Source organism: Schistocerca serialis, chromosome 1 (assembly GCF_023864345.2).
Source record: "Schistocerca serialis cubense isolate TAMUIC-IGC-003099 chromosome 1, iqSchSeri2.2, whole genome shotgun sequence".
Lineage (NCBI taxonomy): Eukaryota > Metazoa > Arthropoda > Insecta > Orthoptera > Acrididae > Schistocerca > Schistocerca serialis.
Window position 1 is genome coordinate 654,601,550 of NC_064638.1, and position 21,370 is coordinate 654,622,919.

The 21,370-nt window shown below is 40.2% G+C and overlaps 1 protein-coding gene across 1 annotated transcript in view; it reads left to right on the forward strand.

Annotated features, from left to right (window-relative positions):
• LOC126420874 (zinc finger protein 585A-like) overlaps positions 1-21,370 on the forward strand; it is an 85,008-nt gene that overhangs the window by 42,871 nt on the left and 20,767 nt on the right. Inside the window, exon 5 of the mRNA XM_050087233.1 lies at positions 9,215-9,357. Coding sequence (XP_049943190.1) covers positions 9,215-9,357 — 143 coding nt within the window. The remainder of the gene's footprint in view (positions 1-9,214; positions 9,358-21,370) is intronic.

Consider the following 21,370-nt stretch of genomic DNA (forward strand, 5'->3'; position numbering starts at 1 on the left):
AACTGCTTAATTTTAGATCCATTTTGTTCAAACACAGTAGCAATTTTATTCTCGTTCTTCCAAATCGTTTGGACTGTGGAATTTACAAGGCCAAATTGGTGACATGTCACCTTTTTAGCTCCATTCTAGATTTCAAGAATCACTTTCACTGTTAAAACTCTTCTTTTATTGGTCGCACTGTTTTACAGTTTTATGGAGAGTACTCTGCTGCATTGGCTCCTTTCTTAGCTTGCATTTATCACGAATCTCTTGCCCAACGTAAAGTCCTGAGCAACTGGAAAAAAGCGCAGGTGACGCCTGTATATTAGGGGTAGAAGAACGGATCCTCAAAATTACACACCAATATCCTTAACATTGGTTTGTTGCAGGATTCTCGAACATATTCTCAGTTCGAATATAATGAATTTCCTTGAGACAGAGAAGTTGCTGTCCATGCATCAGCATGACTTTAGAAAGCATCGCTCCTGCGAAATGCAACTCGCCCTTTTTTCACATGATATCTTGCGAACCATGGGTGAAGGGTATCAGACGGATGCCATATTCCTTGACTTCCAGAAAGCATTTGACTTGGTGCCCCACTGCAGACTCCTAACTAAGGTATGAGGATTTGGGATTGGTTCCCAAGTATGTGAGTGGCTCAAAGACTTCTTAAGTAATAGAACCCAGTACGTTTTCCTCGGTGGTGAGTGGTCATCAGAGGTGAGGGTATCATCTGGAGTGCCCCAGGGAAGTGTGGTAGGTCCGCTGTTGTTTTCTATCTACATAAATGATCTTTTGGATAGGGTGGATAGCAATGTGTGGCTATTTGCTGATGATGCTGTGGTGTACGGGAAGGTGTCATCGTTGAGTGACTGTAGGAGGATACGAGATGACTTGGACAGGATTTGTGATTGGTGTAAAGAATGGCAGCTAACTCTAAATATAGATAACTGTAAATTAATGCAGATAAATAGGAAAAAGAATCCTGTAATGTTTGAATACTCCATTAGTAATGTAGTGCTTGACACAGTCATGTCGATTAAATATTTGGGCGTAACATTGCAGAGCGATATGAAGTGGGATAAGCATGTAATGGCAGTTGTGGGGAAGGCGGATAGTCGTCTTCGTCTTTTGGGAAGATGTGGTTCATCTGTAAAGGAGACCGCTAATAAAACACTAATATGACCTACTCTTGAGTACTGCTCGAGCGTTTGGGATCCCTATCAGGTTGGATTAAGGGAGGAGATAGAAGCAATTCAGAGGCGGGCTGCTAGATTTGTTACTGGTAGGTTTGATCATCATGCGAGTGTTACGGAAATGCTTCAGGAACTTGGGCGGGAGTCTCTAGAGGAAAGGAGACGTTCTTTTCGTGAATCGCTACTGAGGAAATGTAGAGAACCAGCATTTGAGGCTGACTGCTGTACAATTTTACTGCTGCCAACTTACATTTCGCGGAAAGACCACAAAGTTAAGATAAGAGAGATTAGGGCCCGTACAGAGGCATATAGGCAGTCATTTTTCCCTCGTTCTGTTTGGGAGTGGAACAGGGAGAGAAGATGCTAGTTGTGGTATGAGGTGCCCTCCGCCACGCACCATATGGTGGATTGCGGAGTATATATGTAGATGTAGATATACTTCATTACAGATTGTTATGGAAACTGACATCATGTGTACTGTTGATGAGTACTGTGATTGTCACTACTTCTTTGGTATGAATATGCTATGGTAACAATGCGGTGAGGAGTCTGTACTAAACTTGTTGTCGATGAAAGGGCTTTTCCTAGCTTGTCATATGAGAAGATGAAGGCTGGTGTCTTTGATGGGCCACAGATTCGGCAACTTATTAAAGATGAACGTTTCATAGAAACAATGACTGAACTTGAAAATTCAAAAGTATTGTCAAGGACTTTCTAGGAAATACACGAGCCCAGAATTACATCCGAATTGTTCAACAACCCTTAGGGAGCTTTAAAAAGCTTGGCTGTAACTTGAGTATCCAACTGCATTTCTTACATAGCCATCTTGCTAACTTTCCAGAAGATCTTGGTGCTGTTAGCGATGAACAGGGTGAGCAATTCCACCAAGATTTGGAGGTCATGGAAGCAAGGTATGAAGGTAGATGGGATGTCGGTATGATGGCTGACTACTGTTGGAGCATCAAGCGAGAATGTCCCCAGATGGAACATTGTAGGAAAAGTTATGAGCAAAAATTTGTACCCTAATATCTTTGTTTTTATTATTTGTACAAACACAATGTAACTTTGAATATTGTAATAACCTTTGAATGAATAAAATATTCTGATATTCTACTACGTATGGTTAGTACCCACTTTATTTTCCTTTGTGTGCCCAGTTTTAATGACATTTAGAGTAAAGAGAGAGTATCCTGTAGTTTAAAAACTTGACGTGATAGAGAAAAACTGCTAACAATTTTGAATTCAGAGACCAAAAATTAGTTAAGAACAAGTCACAGATCTAGGACAACAAAATAGCCGTTCCCCAGTGTTATTTGTGTGGGAGAACTAAGGTCTCCAAGGAGTTGTAGCAATCAGGAAGACAGGTGACATTCGTCTTTTTTGTCAGTCCTCAGCAAGTGAAGTATTATAACTGTTATGTGATCCGAAGACTCTTAGAGGCTGCTCGTGTCATACAACACCTAGGGTCAGTGAGTGTGAAAAAAGTTCAATGAAAGAAAAAGCATCACTCCGGAGATAGTATTAGAACCTAGGGCCGACATTTGGAGACATGTTTTGTGTAAGTTTGTCACTTCACATTGCCCCACATTTGTGTAGTCCTTCACAGTCAAAGGGTTTCTTAAATTAATCCTGGAGGGGATTTTTTATTCTTACCCGGTGCTCTGTATATCCACCCTGACCCTAAGGGGATTTTATATTTGTCAATTGCATTGTTTTAATCCTGATATTTTGGTGATGGAGTATGCCCCTGAAAAGCTTATTCCAATAATGCTCCAAAATGTAAGAGACAAGAACAGGAATGATGGGCGAGCTGGGAGCCCTTGCCAACAGGGTGGAGCTCCAAATTGACTGCCAGATTTTGGTATCCTCAACTTACTCTTGTACAGCTTGATGTAACTTGCCCTTTCCTTTTCAAATTTCAAGTTTTGGCATTCATTATGAAAACTTACCATTACTTTTGCAGTGGAGAGGAAGGATTGATGTATTGGCAAGATATGTCCCACCTCCACCTGTTTTTCTTGATATGTTCGCTCTTCTTGTTTCCTCTTAAGACAAAGGGGCTGATTTTATTAATCCCTTCTTCATCACATGTGTGTACTGTTCTTCCTCTGCTAGTATCGCAAGGGTAATGTCATCGTCTTATTGGAATATTTGATTGTCTTCAGGGCACTGGCACTGCCAGATCATGCTCCCTTGTCCTCTGGTAAGATAATTGGGCATGATGAAGACGATTCCTTGATAAGATTGCTGTGAATGGCAAAACAGAAATCTCACAGTTGATGGTCAGTTCGTGGTCCTCCCAGCAGCTGCAGCTCGGTATCACCTCCACCACTGCCGCTAACACGGTATCAGCTAGCTATTGCGTTTCAAAGTACCTGATCTAGGATTATGTTGCAAGGCTGAAAATATTGTGATCTCTGTGGGCCATCAATAACCATGTGCCCTTTTCTACTACATGCAAGCAAAATGCCTTGTTTCCGGTCATGTTCCCTAATGATAGTGTAGGTAGTAACATGCAGCTTGGGCAGACTGAGACATCATAAAGTATCATTTATGGGTTAGCTCCACACTTCAGAAAAAATATTCTTCCAGATTTTGAAAGAGACATTTCATTTACGAGGGCCGTTCAGAAAGTAACCTCCGGTTGATTTAAAAAAATACACCAAGTTAAATAAAAATATTTTAATATATACATCTTACAACTGCATCTTTGCACTATTTTTCTACATAGTCTCCATAGCGATTGAGGCACTTATCGTATCTCTTCACAAGCTTTGAAATTCCTTCTGTATAAAAATCACCCGCTTGTGCCTGGAGCCAGCCTGTGACCGCATCTTTGAGCTCTTCGTCGTCATCAAACCGCTGTGACCCGAGCCATTTCTTCAAATGCATGAAGAGGTGATAATCACTTGGCGCCAGATCTGGGCTGTAAGGTGGATGGTTGATAACGTCCCACTTGAAGGACTCAAGAAGGGCCGTTGTTCTGTGAGCAGAGTGAGGATGGGCGTTATCGTGCAAAAAAACGATACCGGAAGTCAGCATACCACGGCGTTTGTTCTGTATAGCCCGTCGTAACTTTTTTATTGTTTCACAGTACACGTCTTGATTAATGGTCGTACCACGTTCCATGAATTCAACCAACAACACCCCTTTGGCATCCCAAAACACCGTTGCCATCAGTTTTCTGGCAGAAAAATCTTGCGAGGCTTTTCTTGGTTTGGTAGGCGAATTTGAATGTGCCCACATCTTTGATTGTTCTTTTGTCTCTGGGTTCATGTACTTAATCCAGGTTTCGTCACCGGTCACGATTCTGTTTAACAATGGTTCTCCTTCGTCCTCATAACGTGACAGAAAGTCTAATGCAGAGGCCATTCTTTGAGTTTTGTGGTGGTCGGTAAGAATTTTGGGCACCCATCATGCACAGAACTTACGGTAACCCAATCTTGCTGTCACTATCTCGTACAAGAGAGTCTTAGAAATCTGTGGAAAACCAGTAGACAACTCCGACATTGAGAAACGTCGATTTTCACGAACTTTTGCATCAACTGTCTGAACGAGTTCGTCAGTCACCAATGATGGTCTACCACTCCTCTCTTCATCATGAACGTTTTCTCGTCCACTTTTAAATAAACGTACCCATTCACGGACAACTCCTTCACTCATAACTCTTGGTCCGTACACGGCACAAAGCTCACGATGAATAGCTGCTGCAGAATATCCTTTGGCTGTAAAAAACCTTATGACTGCACGCACTTCACATTTGGCGGGGTTTTCTATTGCAGCACACATTTCAAACTGCCACAAAAACTAAACTAGCGCAGGTACGACGTTCACTCGACCACGGCTTGATGCCGACTGACCTGTTGAGTGCGTGAACGCACAGATGGCGTCGCTACTCCCCCCACAACCCGCACTGTGACCAATCGGAGGTTACTTTCTGAACCGCCCTCGTATAATCTCATTTGAAGAGAGCCTTAACAAGGTGGCCGAGTTGCAGCCAATAGATATTGCACTCTGATATTGGCACAAAGTAAACAAACAGGTTGAAAGGCACTACTTTTCATCTACATTTTTAGGGCATACCACTGATGCCGATGTGTTAAGTAGTTTTTAGAAAGAAACTTCTGACCTGAATATTACAAACTTCTTCAGCTAAAAGTGGATGGCCAACTTGGGCATTCTTAAAGGACTTGCATCTTGATGTGAAGAGTATTCATGAGGACAGTACATCAGCTTTAATTGGTTTGAGATCTTGTGGTCTGAATATAGTTCACCAGAGTTTCAAGAATGCAGACTTAAAATTGGGGTGTTGTATTTTTTCTGAGAGCAATTTATAATGTGTTGAAGAAACCACCTGCACAAAGAGCTGATTATAAAAGATTTAATAAGCCCAAAAATCTTCCCTTCCCTAAAAGGTTTTGCTCTGTGTGCTGGCTTGAAAATGAGAATGTGGCTGATCGGGTTGTAAAAATCACCTCCTTTATAAAGATTTACGTGGACAAAGTAAAAGAACTCAACATTAAAATAGATACTTACAACTGGCAAATGATGTTGAAGTACCTCGAAGATCCTGCTGGCTAAAATATCTTTTTTGGCTTTGTTTCAGGGCAGGTCACACCCTTCTTGAGGGAATTCCATTGTAAAGTCCTCATGGCACCTTTCCTGTACGAAGCTCCTTGTCTTCTATTCTTGCTAATGTATTGTCCATAGCAGCTAAGCCTGATGTATTCTCTGCTGCAAAATCGGTATGTAATATAAAACCTGATGATGACGCTAGCCTAATTCCTGCCAAAGAAATTAACTTAGGTCTTGCTGTATGGTCTGATCTGAGAAATGTAAAAGTGCCTGCCAAAGATATTTTAACATTCAGGACTGAGTGCATGGACTTTGTGATCAAAATGTGCTCAGACCTCCTCCAAAAGTCATCTTTGAAGTATATCATTTGTAGATATATAACCTTTTGTGATCCAGCTGTGATAAATAGCAACCCAAGAACTAGCAAGAGTATAATCTCAGATGCCTTGCAGACATTCTCTTTATAGATTTGGATGGGTGTTAAGGACTGTGATGAAGTTGAGAGGGAATCCGTGTAACTCCTCAGGAAGCTAGAATATTTGGACCTCTGGGCAAGCTACAGGGGAGGAGAGAGTGAATCTATCACTTTTGGGGAGAGATACTGGATGGTGGTACGTCTGTTACCATTTGTATAGTTTCCTCAAAAGCTTCCTATTCTGACCCATGGTGAAGCCTCCATAGAGCAAGATTTCTCCATTAATAAAAAGTATATGACAGACAATCAAGAAAGCAAGATGTTAGTAGCCATATGTTGAGTATATGATGGCCTGAAATTGGCTGACAGTGTCTTCAAGAATGAAACAAGAAAATGATTCATGACTATTGCAATGCGTGAGATTAGTATGGTGAGGCTCTAAAGCAGGAACAGTGTGAAGGGAATGATGCAGCCATGAGAACTACATGGAAGAGGTCCATCGTCCAGCAAGTTAATGAACTGAAAGCCAAAAAGTCTTAGATACTAGCCAAGATGGCCACAGAACTGAGTGGAATTAATGAAGAGATTGCTTCTCTCACAAGGAGTTTTGACTGGTTTTCATTGATTGATTTTCATTGTTTGTCTGACTTTTTAGTGTTTAACAAAACACAGAATTATTTGGCAGAGAAAATGTCACCATATATATTCCCCAGTGCTGCCATGTTACTTTTGAAATTTAAATGTTATGTCATACAATATATTCCTTTTATGTTTCTTGTCCAATCTGATGCATTATATCACATGGAAAGTTCATAGATCATGTATGGGAGAAGGAGCAAAAACATGCTCTTAATTCAAAGTTTGTGTGGACTCATTAATAAACACATAAATCTTTTACCTAAAAATGGCACATTTTTATGCAACTTGCCTGTAAAGAAGGCAATAACTTGTTCATTCAAGATTAGATGTAAAAACATGTTCAGAAATATAGAAGTCCTTATATTTTTTTTGTGAACTTACCTGTTTAATTACCCTTCAGGTGTCAAAATTTGTCAGGGAAAAATGCTACAACTGTGTCTGGAAATCAGGTAATTTCATTTTTGGGAACTTGTGGTAACCGATTTTTCCAGGAAATCTGGCTTGGTAAAGTGATGTATTACTTTAGTCACAAATAAATAAATGATGATGTAACCATTGAAATAAAAAAGAAAAACTGTCAGTTTGCCAGGAAGAAAATGATGGATGTACCTGTCACCAGTGTGTGATTGTTGAAATCTGTGATATGTAAAACTTAAGAAACCAACTGGGAGTTTACTTGCTTAAATTCGGATGGCCTTTCAAACCATATGGTTAGTCTCAAAGGCCATACTATCATTACAACAGTAATCCAGCATACTAACCAAAAAGTTATGTGCACATACATATGCCCAAATTTGCAAATGATGCCAATTGTAAATATGTTCATATGTGTGTGCACTATTACAAGGGCCACTGATGCCCATGGAGTTTTCTGTAACATTTCATTTACATTACCGGTATGCTATAACATATGATATTTTAATGCTAGATTTATGTGCTTGTGCTCTTGAGAACAACAGAAAAGTTGAAAGTCACTAACTGTTTCAACCAAATTAACAACATCAATGAGGGGAAAAGTTTCTTTTAACTAATTTTGATTGATATTTTGGTAATACAGAGGCTTGTGAGCAGCTCTCATCTGAATGTGAAAGACTGTGCACTTATTGTGTTCACCTATTTTTCTGTAGTCTCTTTTTGGGGCAAAGCACTTTTTGAAATGTTTTCCACAAGTAGATTTCATTAATGGAAAGTGATTTTGAAAGGTCTGCAAAAATACTCACAGCTATCACAACCTTCCCATTGTGATTGGAGCATTTTACTGCCAAAGATATTAAATGTGGGAAACAGAGATGGCAGTCAGAAAGTGACAAATCTTTCTGGTCCAACGCTTTACTCATGAGCAAAGTATCTTTTCAAGTAGGTGTGTTGCCCTATAGAAATGATTTCTTTTTCTTTTCCAATCTAGGTCTCAACTCAAGATTTTTTTTTTCCATCCAGTGTGTCCAGCAGACCTGTGTTAGTTATTGTTATACCCATTCGAGATTATCAATAAGCAGAATCCCTTTTACATCCCACAAAACACTGGCTATAACCGATCTGGCAGATGACATTAGCTCCACCTTTTATGCTACAGAACTGCTGATTTCAACCCACTGCACTGATTACTGTTCCTTTTATGGAATGAAGACCTGTACCTCGTACATGCTAAGAAATTGTGCACCATCAGTTGTATTCTTTGTAAAACTATTTTTGAACAGTGCAAATAAAATTATTTTCTCATTTGCCTTTGATGAGAATTTAACAGTGTGAATGGCTGTTGTTGCAGTTTTGGACCACAGATCAAATTTCATTGGCTGTAAACTGTTCAAAATATTGAATTTAACAATTCCTCATTAACTTTTAACAACTTTGAATTAGTTATCATTGGCTGTAAACCATTCAAAATATTGACTTTAATGTCAGTTCATTAATCCAGTTTATCCATTTGAAGAAAGCACTGACCACATAACAAAATGATATTTTTAAAAACCATGTAAGCAGAATTATATTCTAGGCAAGAGGACACATCATTTTCATTATTGTGTAACATGTAACAGCTTGACAAAAATAAAGTTGCAATAATATTAATGCAATCTCTGTAAAGTGCAAGCACCACTCACACATTTAGACCTTAGGCCTATTCTGACCGACTGAGTGCTGCCTACAAGGCAGTATGAGGAATGATCTATGATTGTGGAATGTATGATCAACATGTCACTGATTCTTCCTGCTGTTATTGCCAGTAGATGAATCTTAATGGTGCCATTGCTTCTTTATTCATTTTCTGTATCAGAACATTTCACCTCACCCTGTAAAAATTTTACCTCGTCATTCTCATTCATAATTGGATAACCATTACACTGATATATTGATTTAGGATTTGTGTGTGTGTGTCCTTTTTTTTCTTCTCTAACATGACACTGCCATTTAGTCTGTTTCAGAAGAGAGAGATAATCAACAAATTACAGAGGCCAGGACTCCTGTCCAACAACAAGACAAAATGTCTCTCAGTACAGTGGAAATGGCAAATGAAAATGAGGCTGACGCTACTCCAGAGACTGGATCAGATGAGAGGTAATTCTCAAGTGCTGTGGCTATTTATCTTGTAGAAGCATTGTTTCTTGTTCCTGTTCTTTTCCATTTCATTAGTTTATTTATAGTCATTTAGTTTATTGTTTTTCTTATAATCAGTGGAGAAAAAACTGCAAAAAACTCGTCTTTTACAAGATTATTCTGCTTAGACAGTGGAGCAGAGCTATTGCCATTCTCGTATTTTATGCTTGTGTAGAGTTTCATCTCACGTAGTGGAATAAGTCGCAACCTTAACAGATCCAGTTATTGGAAAGATGGGTCCCAGACTGAGCTTTACCCCCTGTGCTATTGGAATTGGACAAAATCAGTTATTTGTGACTCTTTAGAATAAGTAAAAGCAACATAATGTAGAATAAGTAAATGCAACATAATGTAAGTTTGAAAATTAAAAAAATGAAGTGCTTCATGTGTCTTTCGTCAGTATGGCACTAACATACTTGCACATTTCTGTGGTTTCTAAGCAGGAAGAAAGAAAAACGTACACACCTGTTATGTATGGAAAAATATTGTTCAAGGTTCTTGCTGCTCTGTCCTGAGAACTGTATATTTTCATTGATAAAACAGAAATATATGGAATACATGAGAGTGAATCCTGTCATCTAGTACGAATAATGTTGCTATAATTTTCAGCAGCTTGAAATACAACATGTTCTGAGAGAAGTGCCACATCTAATGCAGAAAATGCTCTTGGATTTATCACGTAATATTCTACAATAATTTGGAGGACTTCTAATCATTGTACTGCACTACTGCTGTTGAAGAATCATATCATAAAATAACAGGTAAAAATATTTGAGATATACCTTTCTAGAATGAAATGATGGACAGGTAACTCAGGAATTAGGAAACAGTAAATTGCAAATTGATGATGTGCTTCCAGGTGTTTTGTTGAGTTGTTGTTTCCAGTTTATGCACAATATTTCAATGACCTACCCATCTGCCTTCTTCACGTGCTTTGATTTTTGCTGTTATGTGTACTCATTGCCTTGACTCCATCCAGACTGTGAAGTATTGTTGATATCTCGCTACTATTTATAGTCGAGTTCAACTTCTGACACACACTATGCCCTTTGATGGATTTTCGTTTTTCAGAACTCGCACTGAGTTTCCATGAGATGCAAATTCTTTCACTGTTTTATGACTAATGTGGATGTGATGGCCAGCAAAATTTTAATAAATCGAGTGTTAGGCCCAAGCAATATTTCAGTGGAAACAGGTTCCTTTGTTTTTCTGACATCTTTATTTTGATAGACTCCTTAGTTACGCTGTCCCAGAATCTAGGTATTTGCAACACAACACTGCTCTCATTGTGTTTCATTTCCTAAATAAATTTTGAGATGAACAAGTTGTACCTAATTTGCTAAAATCAAACATCACATTATCATGCCGTTGCCAAATAGGGTTATGCACTGTGTAACCCAGGCTCTTGTATGAGAGAGAATTTGCAACACCCAAAGAATGCTAGACGTCACTTCAAAAGAACTTCTTCATCTCTATCTTTACATGTTGATTAAACTCTTCGCAGATTCTAGGGCTGGGTTGACAATATGACATGGTCAAGCGGAATCAACGTAGCTGAAAATGTCTGAATGCCAGGAAGTGAAATTCACAAAAAGCCAAAACAAAATGCAGGCAGCTGTGGTATAGTTAATCTCACTGACAAACATTTGGACAAAGATACAGTGAAGATTCATGCTAAAGGGCTAAATATTGCACCCACTCCAAAAGGGCTACCAGTAGCACATTACATCAGCTCTGTGGAGCTTCTTGTAGTTCACTCCCACCAGAAGTAGCACAAGAGGTTTCCTGCAAAATCTGGAGAGTGCTCGCCAAGGCAACAATGCTAAGATCAAATATCTCCTAGGGAGAACAAGTAGCATTAACAAATCTGTGGGAGAACAAGGAAACTATAGTTCTGCCAGAATGACAAGGGCAATACTAGGGTCCTAAGGTCATGTATGGGCTACAATAAGAAGATTTTAAATCCCCTGAATGACATTGTATGCAGATAGATAGCAGTCAATCTTGTAAATAAAATCAAGAAGATTATACTGACTCTTCTTAATCAATATAGCTTGCCATGTAACATCATTAAGGATCTCAAAACAGGAACAGCAGTGCCATTGCAACTATAAGGCCTTCCTAAGGTACACAATAAAGGAATTCTTTTAAGACGTATTGTTACTATTCTTGACACACATACATACCAGCTGACAAATACCTGGAATGCATTGTCAGCAAATAAGTGGGAAAGTGCAAACAAGACATCCACAATTCCACTGACTTTGTATACCACCTCAGTCAAGTGCAACTCCAAGATACATGTTCAGTTTCAATGTAGTCTCCCTCCTTATGAGGGTTACACTTTCTGATTCCTTGGAACTAATCACAGAAATTTTTGACAGTTGTTTCACAGAACTTTTTACATCTATTTATTTCCTGTTCAACAGGAAAATATTATAAACAGATTGATGGCATGGCAGTGGGTAGTCCATTATCAGCTGAAGTGATGAACCTGTACATGAAGCAAAGGCATTAGAATCTGCCAACTTGAAACCAATGTGTTTCTGTCCGTATGTAGACGACACAATTGTGTTGTCACCATGTAGAGTGGAAAAGATTCAAGAGTTGCTGGAACATTCAGATCCATCCATGATAATATAACATTGATGACGGCATTTGAAAAATAATACTACTTATCTTTCCTCTAAGTTAAGAGAAGAATGGGCTGATTCCTGGGTCACACTGTATGTAGAAAACATACACACACTGACCTCTATCTCCGTCTTGAGGCATCATCATAGAGGCATCATCATCCATCGCAAAGAAATTCAGCACTGGAGGCTCTGATCTCTGGAGGTCAAACAAAGAGAGCATTGCAAAAGAATTGCGGCACTTACGAATAGTGTTCCAAAAGAATGGATACTGAGATCATCAAACTGAATGGGTGATGCAGTCTAAAATCAAGAACGCCTGAGAAAGAGGTTGAAGCTGAAACTGAGGGGGAAAAAAAAAAAGCCAAAAATTACTTATCTACCTTTCGCTGGCTCAATATCTGAAAAGATCGGTAGACTCCTATGGAAACAAGGCATCCAGCATATTTCACCCCCTTCACCTAAGCTAAGAAGTATGCTTTGTAATGTTAAAGGTGATCAAAGTGTATGAAAGCTGGGTGTGTATCACATTCCATGCAAATGTCTTACGGAGAGACAGATTATCAGAAAAGTCAGGATCAAATCTGTAATGTTTGGATACAGTATTACTAGTATGCTGCTTGAACCATACCAGGTCAGGTCGAAGGAAGACATGGAAGCAATTCAGAGGCAGGCTGCTAGATTTATTACCGGTAGGTTTAAACAACATGTAAGTGTGTTATGGAGATGCCTCGAGAACCCAAATGGGAATCCCTGGAAGGAAGGCAACATTCTTTTCAAGAAACACCATTGAGAGGATTTAGGGAACCAGTATTTGAAGCTAATTGCCAAATGATTCTACTGCTGCCAACATACATTGTGCATGAGGACCACGAAGATAAGATATGAGAAATTAGGGCTTATACGGAGGTGTACAGATATTCTTTTTTGCCTTGCTCTGTTTTTGAGTGGAACAATAGTGGAAATGACAAAGTAGTGGTACAGCGTACCCTCTGCCATGCACTGTACGGTGGCTTGTGGAGTATCGATGTAGGTGTAGATTCAAGGAACATTATTGACAGAGCCAACTAAAACAACCAAGTAAATCATCTGTTATCGAGCATGCCTCAAATATAATCATGAAATGAAGTACAATGGCACCAGTATCAAGGTGCAGATGGCTAGTCTCTGGAACAGCATAATTAAAGATTTTATTGAAACAAAGACATCAGGAAACCTAATAAACAGGGGTGGTGGTTTCAATTTAAATAATGCATGAGGTCCAGCACTCAATTTATTAAAATCTCGCTGTCCTTCTCATTCACCAGTGTAGGAACACAATGAGAGGAATTGAATTTCATGGAATATCAGTATGAGCTGAAAAACAAAGGACCACCCAAGGGCATAGTGGGTGTCGGGAGTTGAACTCTGCTGTAAATAGCAATGTGAGACCAACAATAGTTCACAGTCTGGTTGTAGTCAAGGCAGCAAGTGCACTTAATAGCAAAACTTGCTGCATCTGAATAAGATGGCTGGGTCGGTCATCAAAATATTGTGCATACAACAGAAACAGCAACTTGGCAGAATACACAGAAGCTCACTATTTATCAACTGTCCCAAGAAAGAGATCCAAATTGCAAGATGGTCATAAATGATTATTTCAGATGGTGCGAAGTCTTCAAAGGGCAATGCATGTGAGGCACATGATTGTGTTTCATGATATACATTTGCCTGCAACAATGATGTTAGTGGCACTACTGAGGGAAACAAGGCACAATCATCTCTGATGAGTCCGTAGTGGGATTTACCACGATTTACAGTTCATGGGTGGTTGTGAAAGATGGAGCATTGTTCTTTGTAGGACCACAGAATGAACAAACAGAGAAATGTTTCAGAACAAGCATAATCATAGTTGGAACAAAATTTTGAGAAATTAGATTGTTCAAACAACATATAGTTAGCCAAGGTTTTCAACAAAGAATTTTCCACAGAAAAATGTCTGAGGAAATCATGTAGGGGAAGATTCATCAATAAGCACTCATCTACTTGCAAGTGAAATGCAAATATCAAAGAATTCTGTGCCGAGAGTACTGGTGGATTAGTAGTTATGTTTCATAAACATTGTGTACAGCTGATGAGGTCAGATAATTGTGAATTCACTTCTCTCAGTGGATTGTGTTGAAATGAATGCATTGAGACTGATATTTCTCACTCTGAACAGTAACTACACACTTAAATTTCTAACTTACCATTTATAAGTTAAATACCTGTTGATTTTCTGGTCTCATCTGACACTGTTATAATATATCTGATGTGATCTCCCTTTATATCATTATTTTCATGTATCTATCATGTATTAAATGTATTCTTAATTGGTTTTCATTGATGTCATGCTTAAATTTTAATTACCACAGTGTACATCACTTTCAACAGTTACCTTGCAATAAAGAGCCCATTTAATGATAAAATAATAGGATATTCTCTTGCGTTAACTTTTTCACTTATTTAGACAAGTCAGCCATTCATAAAAGTCTGTAGATAATCATCCAGTGTATTGATTTGTTTTTCTTTATGTTGTCTTAGTGACCATGTAAACTATTGGGTAAACCTTGTAATTCAGTTACCAATCTGAATTATTAAAATTTGGTGCTGATAAGTGATATCAGTTATTAAGAAAACTGTTTAAACAGTGGGCATACACCAAGTAATTGGAAAATCAGTTATAATACAATTACACACAAGAAAAGAAAAAATGATGGTTGCAATACATACAGGAGTGTAAAAGTTACCAATATCCTCAGTAGACTTTATGGAAAAATTATTGAACATTTCTTAGAACAAGGATACAAAGGAATATGTATATAATTTCTTAGACATCCCTGGTGATTCATTATTATCATCTCATAGAATGAGGTGTACTGCTGGTATTCCACATCTTTCCAACACAATATTTTGAGATTGTAACTTGGTGTCTTCATTAGGTGTTTCCTAAGAATGGTCGCTTTACTACAAAGTCCCATATTCACGCCTGGGTGTGCTGAGTGTTCGTTATGATGTTCGCACATACTGCAGCCGTTGCTTGTGATGGTATCCATCTTCATGTGTTCCTTATTCTGTGTATGTCCATTGTGGCTGTCATCTGCAGTGATGGCCAGCGCATGGGATTCCAAATTAGGTTTGTGCCTACCAGATGCATTCCTAGCACTATCACGACACTCTAAGATGTTTCTTATGCTGTTTGCAATGGCTGCAGCTTTCTCTCATGGCCATGTCATCCTCCTTGTGTTCAGAATTTGGTACGCATGTGTGTGGTGCACTTCCTGTGGCATCATTCTGCTGTTGGTGTTTCATATTATGTCCACACACCTTGCAACAATCTCTTGTGGTGGTAGCCACCATCTGGTGTTCCATGTTGTGTTTACTCCCAGGTTGCGCAGTGCCTGGGATTTCAGATGTTGATGTTCCCTATCTTGTCCGTGATTGCTGTGGCTGTCTCCCTAAGATGTAGTTCCTGCCTGGTGCTCCATTGGAGGTCTGATCCTGTTAATTATGCCTCGGTCATCTGAGGTTCATTACCAGAGAATGGATCTTTTTTTCCACAGTTTCTATATAGTTCCAAAGCTATATTCCTTGCCATACTGAGTTGGTATCCTACTTCACAGCTTATCAGGTTCTCTGGCATCTTGATTTCAATAGATTCATTGATAGCACTATCCCACAATAAGGAGTTTGAGCCATGATCCTGGTTTCATCATAATTCATGGTGTGTTCAAGTTCCAGGCAATGAGACACGCAGGGCACAAACCAGAGCCATGCTGCGCAGAACTAACATCTCAAAAAACGGGAGGATGGTCCTGATGAGTTTGCGGGAAGATGAAAATTTAGTGGTGTTACTGGTGGATAAGGGAAATTCCAGAAGACTGACTATGACCAGAATATCTGTCAACTTTCAGAGGACCGTGCTTACATTCTATTAGAGAATGACCCCACGGATGAAGTGGACAGAAAACCAAGTCTCTTGTTAAGGGGATAGGATGTACTGGCAAAGTCAAGCATATCGAGATATGTGCTTACTGTAACAGTGCTCTTGGCAAAGAATGAAAAAAAGACCATACACCTTTTCCCGTGAAACTGCATGAAACACATTAAATTTTGGAGAGTCCCGCTCATGTTGTACAACTTCATGTGGTTGTTCCATACCTCATATTCTCACATTACATTTTAATGGATGTTGCTTCATCATTAAACATTAAGTGTGGAAGAAAACTGTCATCCTCCATCTTGCGAAGAACAAAATTACACAACTTCACACGTTGTTGTTTGTTACCTGTATGAAAAGCTTGCAGTAACAGAATTTTGTATGGTTTCATGTGTAAACGTCGACGCAACACACACCAGATGGACGTTGGGGGCATGTTGAGCTGTCGAGCTGCATGGTGAATGGATTTCTGCGGACTCTTTGTGAAATTATAGCAAATGCGTTCGACATCTGCATCAGACACTCAAGGACGGCCCAGTGATGTGCCTTTACACAATCAATTTGTTTCTCAGAATACCTCATGCCATCATCTAATGCTGTGTGCTGTAGGAGGATCCAAACCATACTGAGTGCAAAAGTCAATGAACCATTATTACTGACCCGCACTGTGCAAAATGTAGAACACAAAATGCTTTCTGTTGTTCCAACACCATTTTTACTAGAACTGAAGTGGGCACATGCTGCTGTATACCTAGTGGGAACCATGTAAAACTCAAGAGTTTGCTCTTCCCAACAGCTAGTAGTTCATGCACATATATCAAATAACGTAATAGTTATGACTTTTTTTAAAAAAATTGGATGATTCTTTTTGATACACCCAGTATTTTAACATCAACTTAGTTCCTATGTGGAGGCCAATTCTGTGATCAGACTGGAGGATTGGCAGTGCACAGCTCCTTATTTCTGATAATGGCAAATTTGGTTATGGAGAAATTCTAGGATGAGGCCCTTACAACTTCTGCCTACCAGCTGAAGTGTTTCTTCAGATATGGTGATGGGAGGTTCGTCATCTAGCCACACGGCCAGAAAATACTGGATGATCATTTGAACCATCTGAACTTAAGACATCCCAACTTTAAGTTCATTAAACTAGAGAATTGCGGTCATCTCCAGTACTTGAATGTTCTGGTGAAGAGGAAAGCAGATGCCACATTCAGCCGCAGTGTGTACAGGAAAGCAACAGACACTAACTTACATCAACATGCCGACAGCTGCCACCACTCACCACAGAAGAACTGGGTGCTCAGAACACTTGTACGTGTATCCAAGACACTCTACAACCCAGACAGCGTAACAATGGAGTTGGGCCATCTACAATAAGTGTTCACAAATAGTGGATATTCAGCCAGGGGCATCCACAAAGCATTACATCCCACCAGACTATCTGATACAACAGAACAGAAATAACAGGAAGAGACCAGGAAAATAGCATTTCTACTGTATGCAGTGCATATTTCTCACAGGATAGTGGAAGTGGAGTAGAGGACACAAAGAAAAATAGAGAAACTGAGAAGACTGCCACGTTCATTGTGACCTTCAATTCTCCAACACTGCGTGAATACGTCATGGGCAGGATTCCTCTGACATAGGATCAGCCTTATGTACCTAACCCTACGCATTGCTACAAATGTCAGCATTTTGACCATACCACACTGAAATGTGGAGGTGAAGCGACCTGTGGGAAGTGTGGAAAGGCAGCCCATGAAGCTAGGACTGACTGCCCATCTCCAGCTGTCTGCATTAACTGTTCTGGGAGCCATCCAGTCTGGAGCCGAGACTGCCCTGTTTTTGCTGAGGATTGCAGAATTACACAGAAGCCAAAAAAGAGTACAAGGTGACGAAACCCCTGTCTTTGCCAAATCTTGTTCTTCCATGGTGCAGAAACGTGTTCCCATGGTCAATGCTCAACACAAACGACATCCACCATCCCACTTTCCACCAACAGAACCTGTAGTTGCACCTGTACATGACACAGAAAAGTTAGTAAAGACATGGCAACCCTGGCAGCTACACCAGTAGACACAAGAAATATTTTTCGATCGAGCATCCCAAAAGCACACCGAAAGCAGAGTGCCTCTCAATGCCTCCTTTCCCTGTCATCCTCAAGAAGAGAAAAGGAGCCGGGAAAGGGTCTCAGCATTTGGATCAAAAGGTGTCCCAGGCACCATCAGACATCATTCTGGCTTGTCTGAATGATGATGAAGACATCGAGAAGTTTGATACCTCGTCATTGGACCCAGCAGCCCATTCATTCCCCTGCCCCTCTGCTCTACAGCATCATCACCCTGGTGTTCTTTGTTTGTTGATGACTTCCCCATCTTCTGTGCATCTTCCAACCATGCAGTGGCTACTCAGCAATTGCAGTTGACAATCAGATGGTTGGAGGAATGGTCTTACACCACAGGTTTTAAACCCTCTTTGGGAAGAATTGTTTGTCTTGATTTTAATCATTTGCGCTCAGTTTTTAATTTACAGTTTTTAAACAAGGGGATACCATTCTCACTTTTAACGAAAAGGTGAAATATCTGGGCCTCACTTTTGATGGGAACATGGCTGCCACATCTTAAATGACTGAAACTGATATGTCTCAAGGTCTGAAACATCCTTAAATGCATCAGTCATAGGTCCTGAGAAGCTAACAGGAACATCTGCTCCAACTTCAGAAGGCCTTTGTACGAGGGCTATCCACAAAGTACATTACGTTTTGGAATTAAAAATAAATAAAGTATTGGAAAATTTTTTTATTATACAGATGAAAGCCACACTTAAATACTACTTTTCTACATTGTTGCCATTTAAATTACGGCACTTATCGTAGCGATGGACGAGCTTGGAAATTCCTTCGTCGTAAAATTCGGCCGCCTGCGCCTTCAACCACGTGGTTACCTCTTTTGGGACAGAAAAGGTGTGATTTTTGTGGATTTCCTGGAAAGAGGCACTACAATAAACTCTCAAGGTATTGCCAAACTCTGCACAAGCTCAGAAGAGCAATACAAAACAAGCGCAGGGGAAAGTTGGGCTCAAAGATCTTGCTGATTCACGACAACGACCGGGCCCACACGGCAAATGCCACTCGTGAAGTTCTCGAGTCTTTTAAGTGGGAGTTGTTTCCTCATCCGCCTTACAGTCCCGACCTGGCACCGAGCGACTTCCACTTAATCCCAGCAATGAAGAAGTGGTTGGCTATGCAGCGTTTTGATGACGACGCACAGCTTCAAGAAGAGGTAACCACGTGGTTGAAGGCGCAGGCGGCCGAATTTTACGACGAAGGAATTTCCAAGCTCGTCCATCGCTACGATAAGTGCCGTAATTTAAATGGCAACTATGTAGAAAAGTAGTATTTCAGTGTGGCTTTCATCTGTATATAATTAAAAAAATTTCCAATACTTTATTTGTTTTTAATTCCAAAACGTAATGTACTTTGTGGATAGCCCTCGTACAACCATGGATTGAATACAGATGTTGGGTTTATGGGTCAGCAAGTCCTCCGTACCTCAGAATGCTTCACATTGTTCAGCCCAAGAGTATTAGGCTGCCAACAAGGACCTATTGCTACACCATGTGCAGAGGTTGATGAGCTTCCTCTGTCTATTTGATGTGTTCTTCTCATGATACACCAAGCCTATAGGGCTTTGTCTGTTCCTACATCACCAGCATCCAGCTACATTGCACAGTTGCCACTGGAATGGCTATTCAGTTACCGACAGTGGCAACAAGGCTGTTTGTGATACTTGCAAGGGATAGCCTAGAGCTACTATAAGTGGGGGGGGGGGGGGGGCATTAAATTCCAAAGCCAGAGGTGGAGTAGGGCATCCTCCTGGCTACTAAAAAGGACCAGATTACTTTTAGAATTGACTAATGAAAATTAAACTTAATGAGAATTTACCATGCGACTTGGATTTTGTAGCTGTTTACGCAAATGGATCAAAGCAGGGAAATTTTATTGATTGCTCTGTTGTGTTCCCTTACTTTGTCCTCATGATAGGGCTCTCAGAGCAGTTTTCAGTTTCTTGCACAGAGTCGTTTGCTATCCTGAGGGCAGCGGAGTAGATGAGACAGTGTCATGACAAGAAATTCCTCTTCCGTCCAGAATCTCATAGTGCTCTTCTCACTATTAGTCAGATGTACCCAGCAGACTGGGTTGTACAGGAAATGTAGGATGCTCTCCTTCTCTTGCAAAGGCAGGGCAAGGAGCTAATTTTCTGTTGGGTTCCAGGGCACATAGAGATTCAAGAAAACAAATTCGATGTGTAGCTGCCAAGGAGGATTGCTCCCTTCCACCTTTTGCTCGATGTTCAGCCCCCTGCAGGCTGTCACCTGTTTTGTGTCCAAGAAGACCATTTGTTGGAAGAAGATTCAGTAGCTGGAAGTGTGTAACAATAAACTGTATTCTGTCAAACCTGCAGTGCAGCCGTGGCTTATCTCCTTCCAACTGCAACAGGCTAAAGAAGTAGCCTTTATGCAGCTTAGAGTGAGACATTGTCCACTAACACGAGGCTGCCTCTTATGTCCCTAGTATCACTCGGTGTGACACAGATGTGGGACACAGCTATCAGTACGTCATGTTTTAATTGAATGTGTTTTATATGACAACTGGAGATTTGATATGGATCTCCCGCGGAACGTACCCTCTATTTTAACTGATAACTAGGAGAGAGTAGTTTCTGTTTTAAGATTTTATGTGATGTCCAGAATTCTTCCAACATATTGGGTATAAGATTTTAATTACTTTTTAATAGATTTTTCACCACGGTCTCCACATATCACTCATGCATGGGCACTGATGACTTTGCTGTGTAGTGGTCTCATCTATTAATTATCACCACCACCACCACCACCACCACCACCACCACCACCACCTCTGTTAAGGCAGCTACTTTGCCTACATCTGGGCGTGGAGGCCAATTCTATGAGCAGATTGAAGGGGTGGTGATGGTTACCCCTTATCTCTGGTAGTTACAAATTTGTATATGGAGAAATTATAGGATGAGGGCATGACAACTGCTGCCTACCAGTCAGTGTGTGACAACTGCTGCCTACCAGTCAGTGTGTTTCTTCAGGTTTGTTAATAACACATTCGTCATCTGGCCACACAGCTGGAGAAGTGGGGACAAGTTCCTGGAGCATCTGAATTCTAGACATCCCAACTTTAAGTTTATTAGACTAGAGAGTGATGCACAGCTCCAGTTCCTGAATGTTCTGATGAAGAGGAAGGCAGATGACACATTCAGCCACAGTGCATACAGGAAAGCAACACACACTGACTTACATTTACTCACTGACAGCTACTACCATCCACCACAGAAAAACGGGTTGCTCAGAT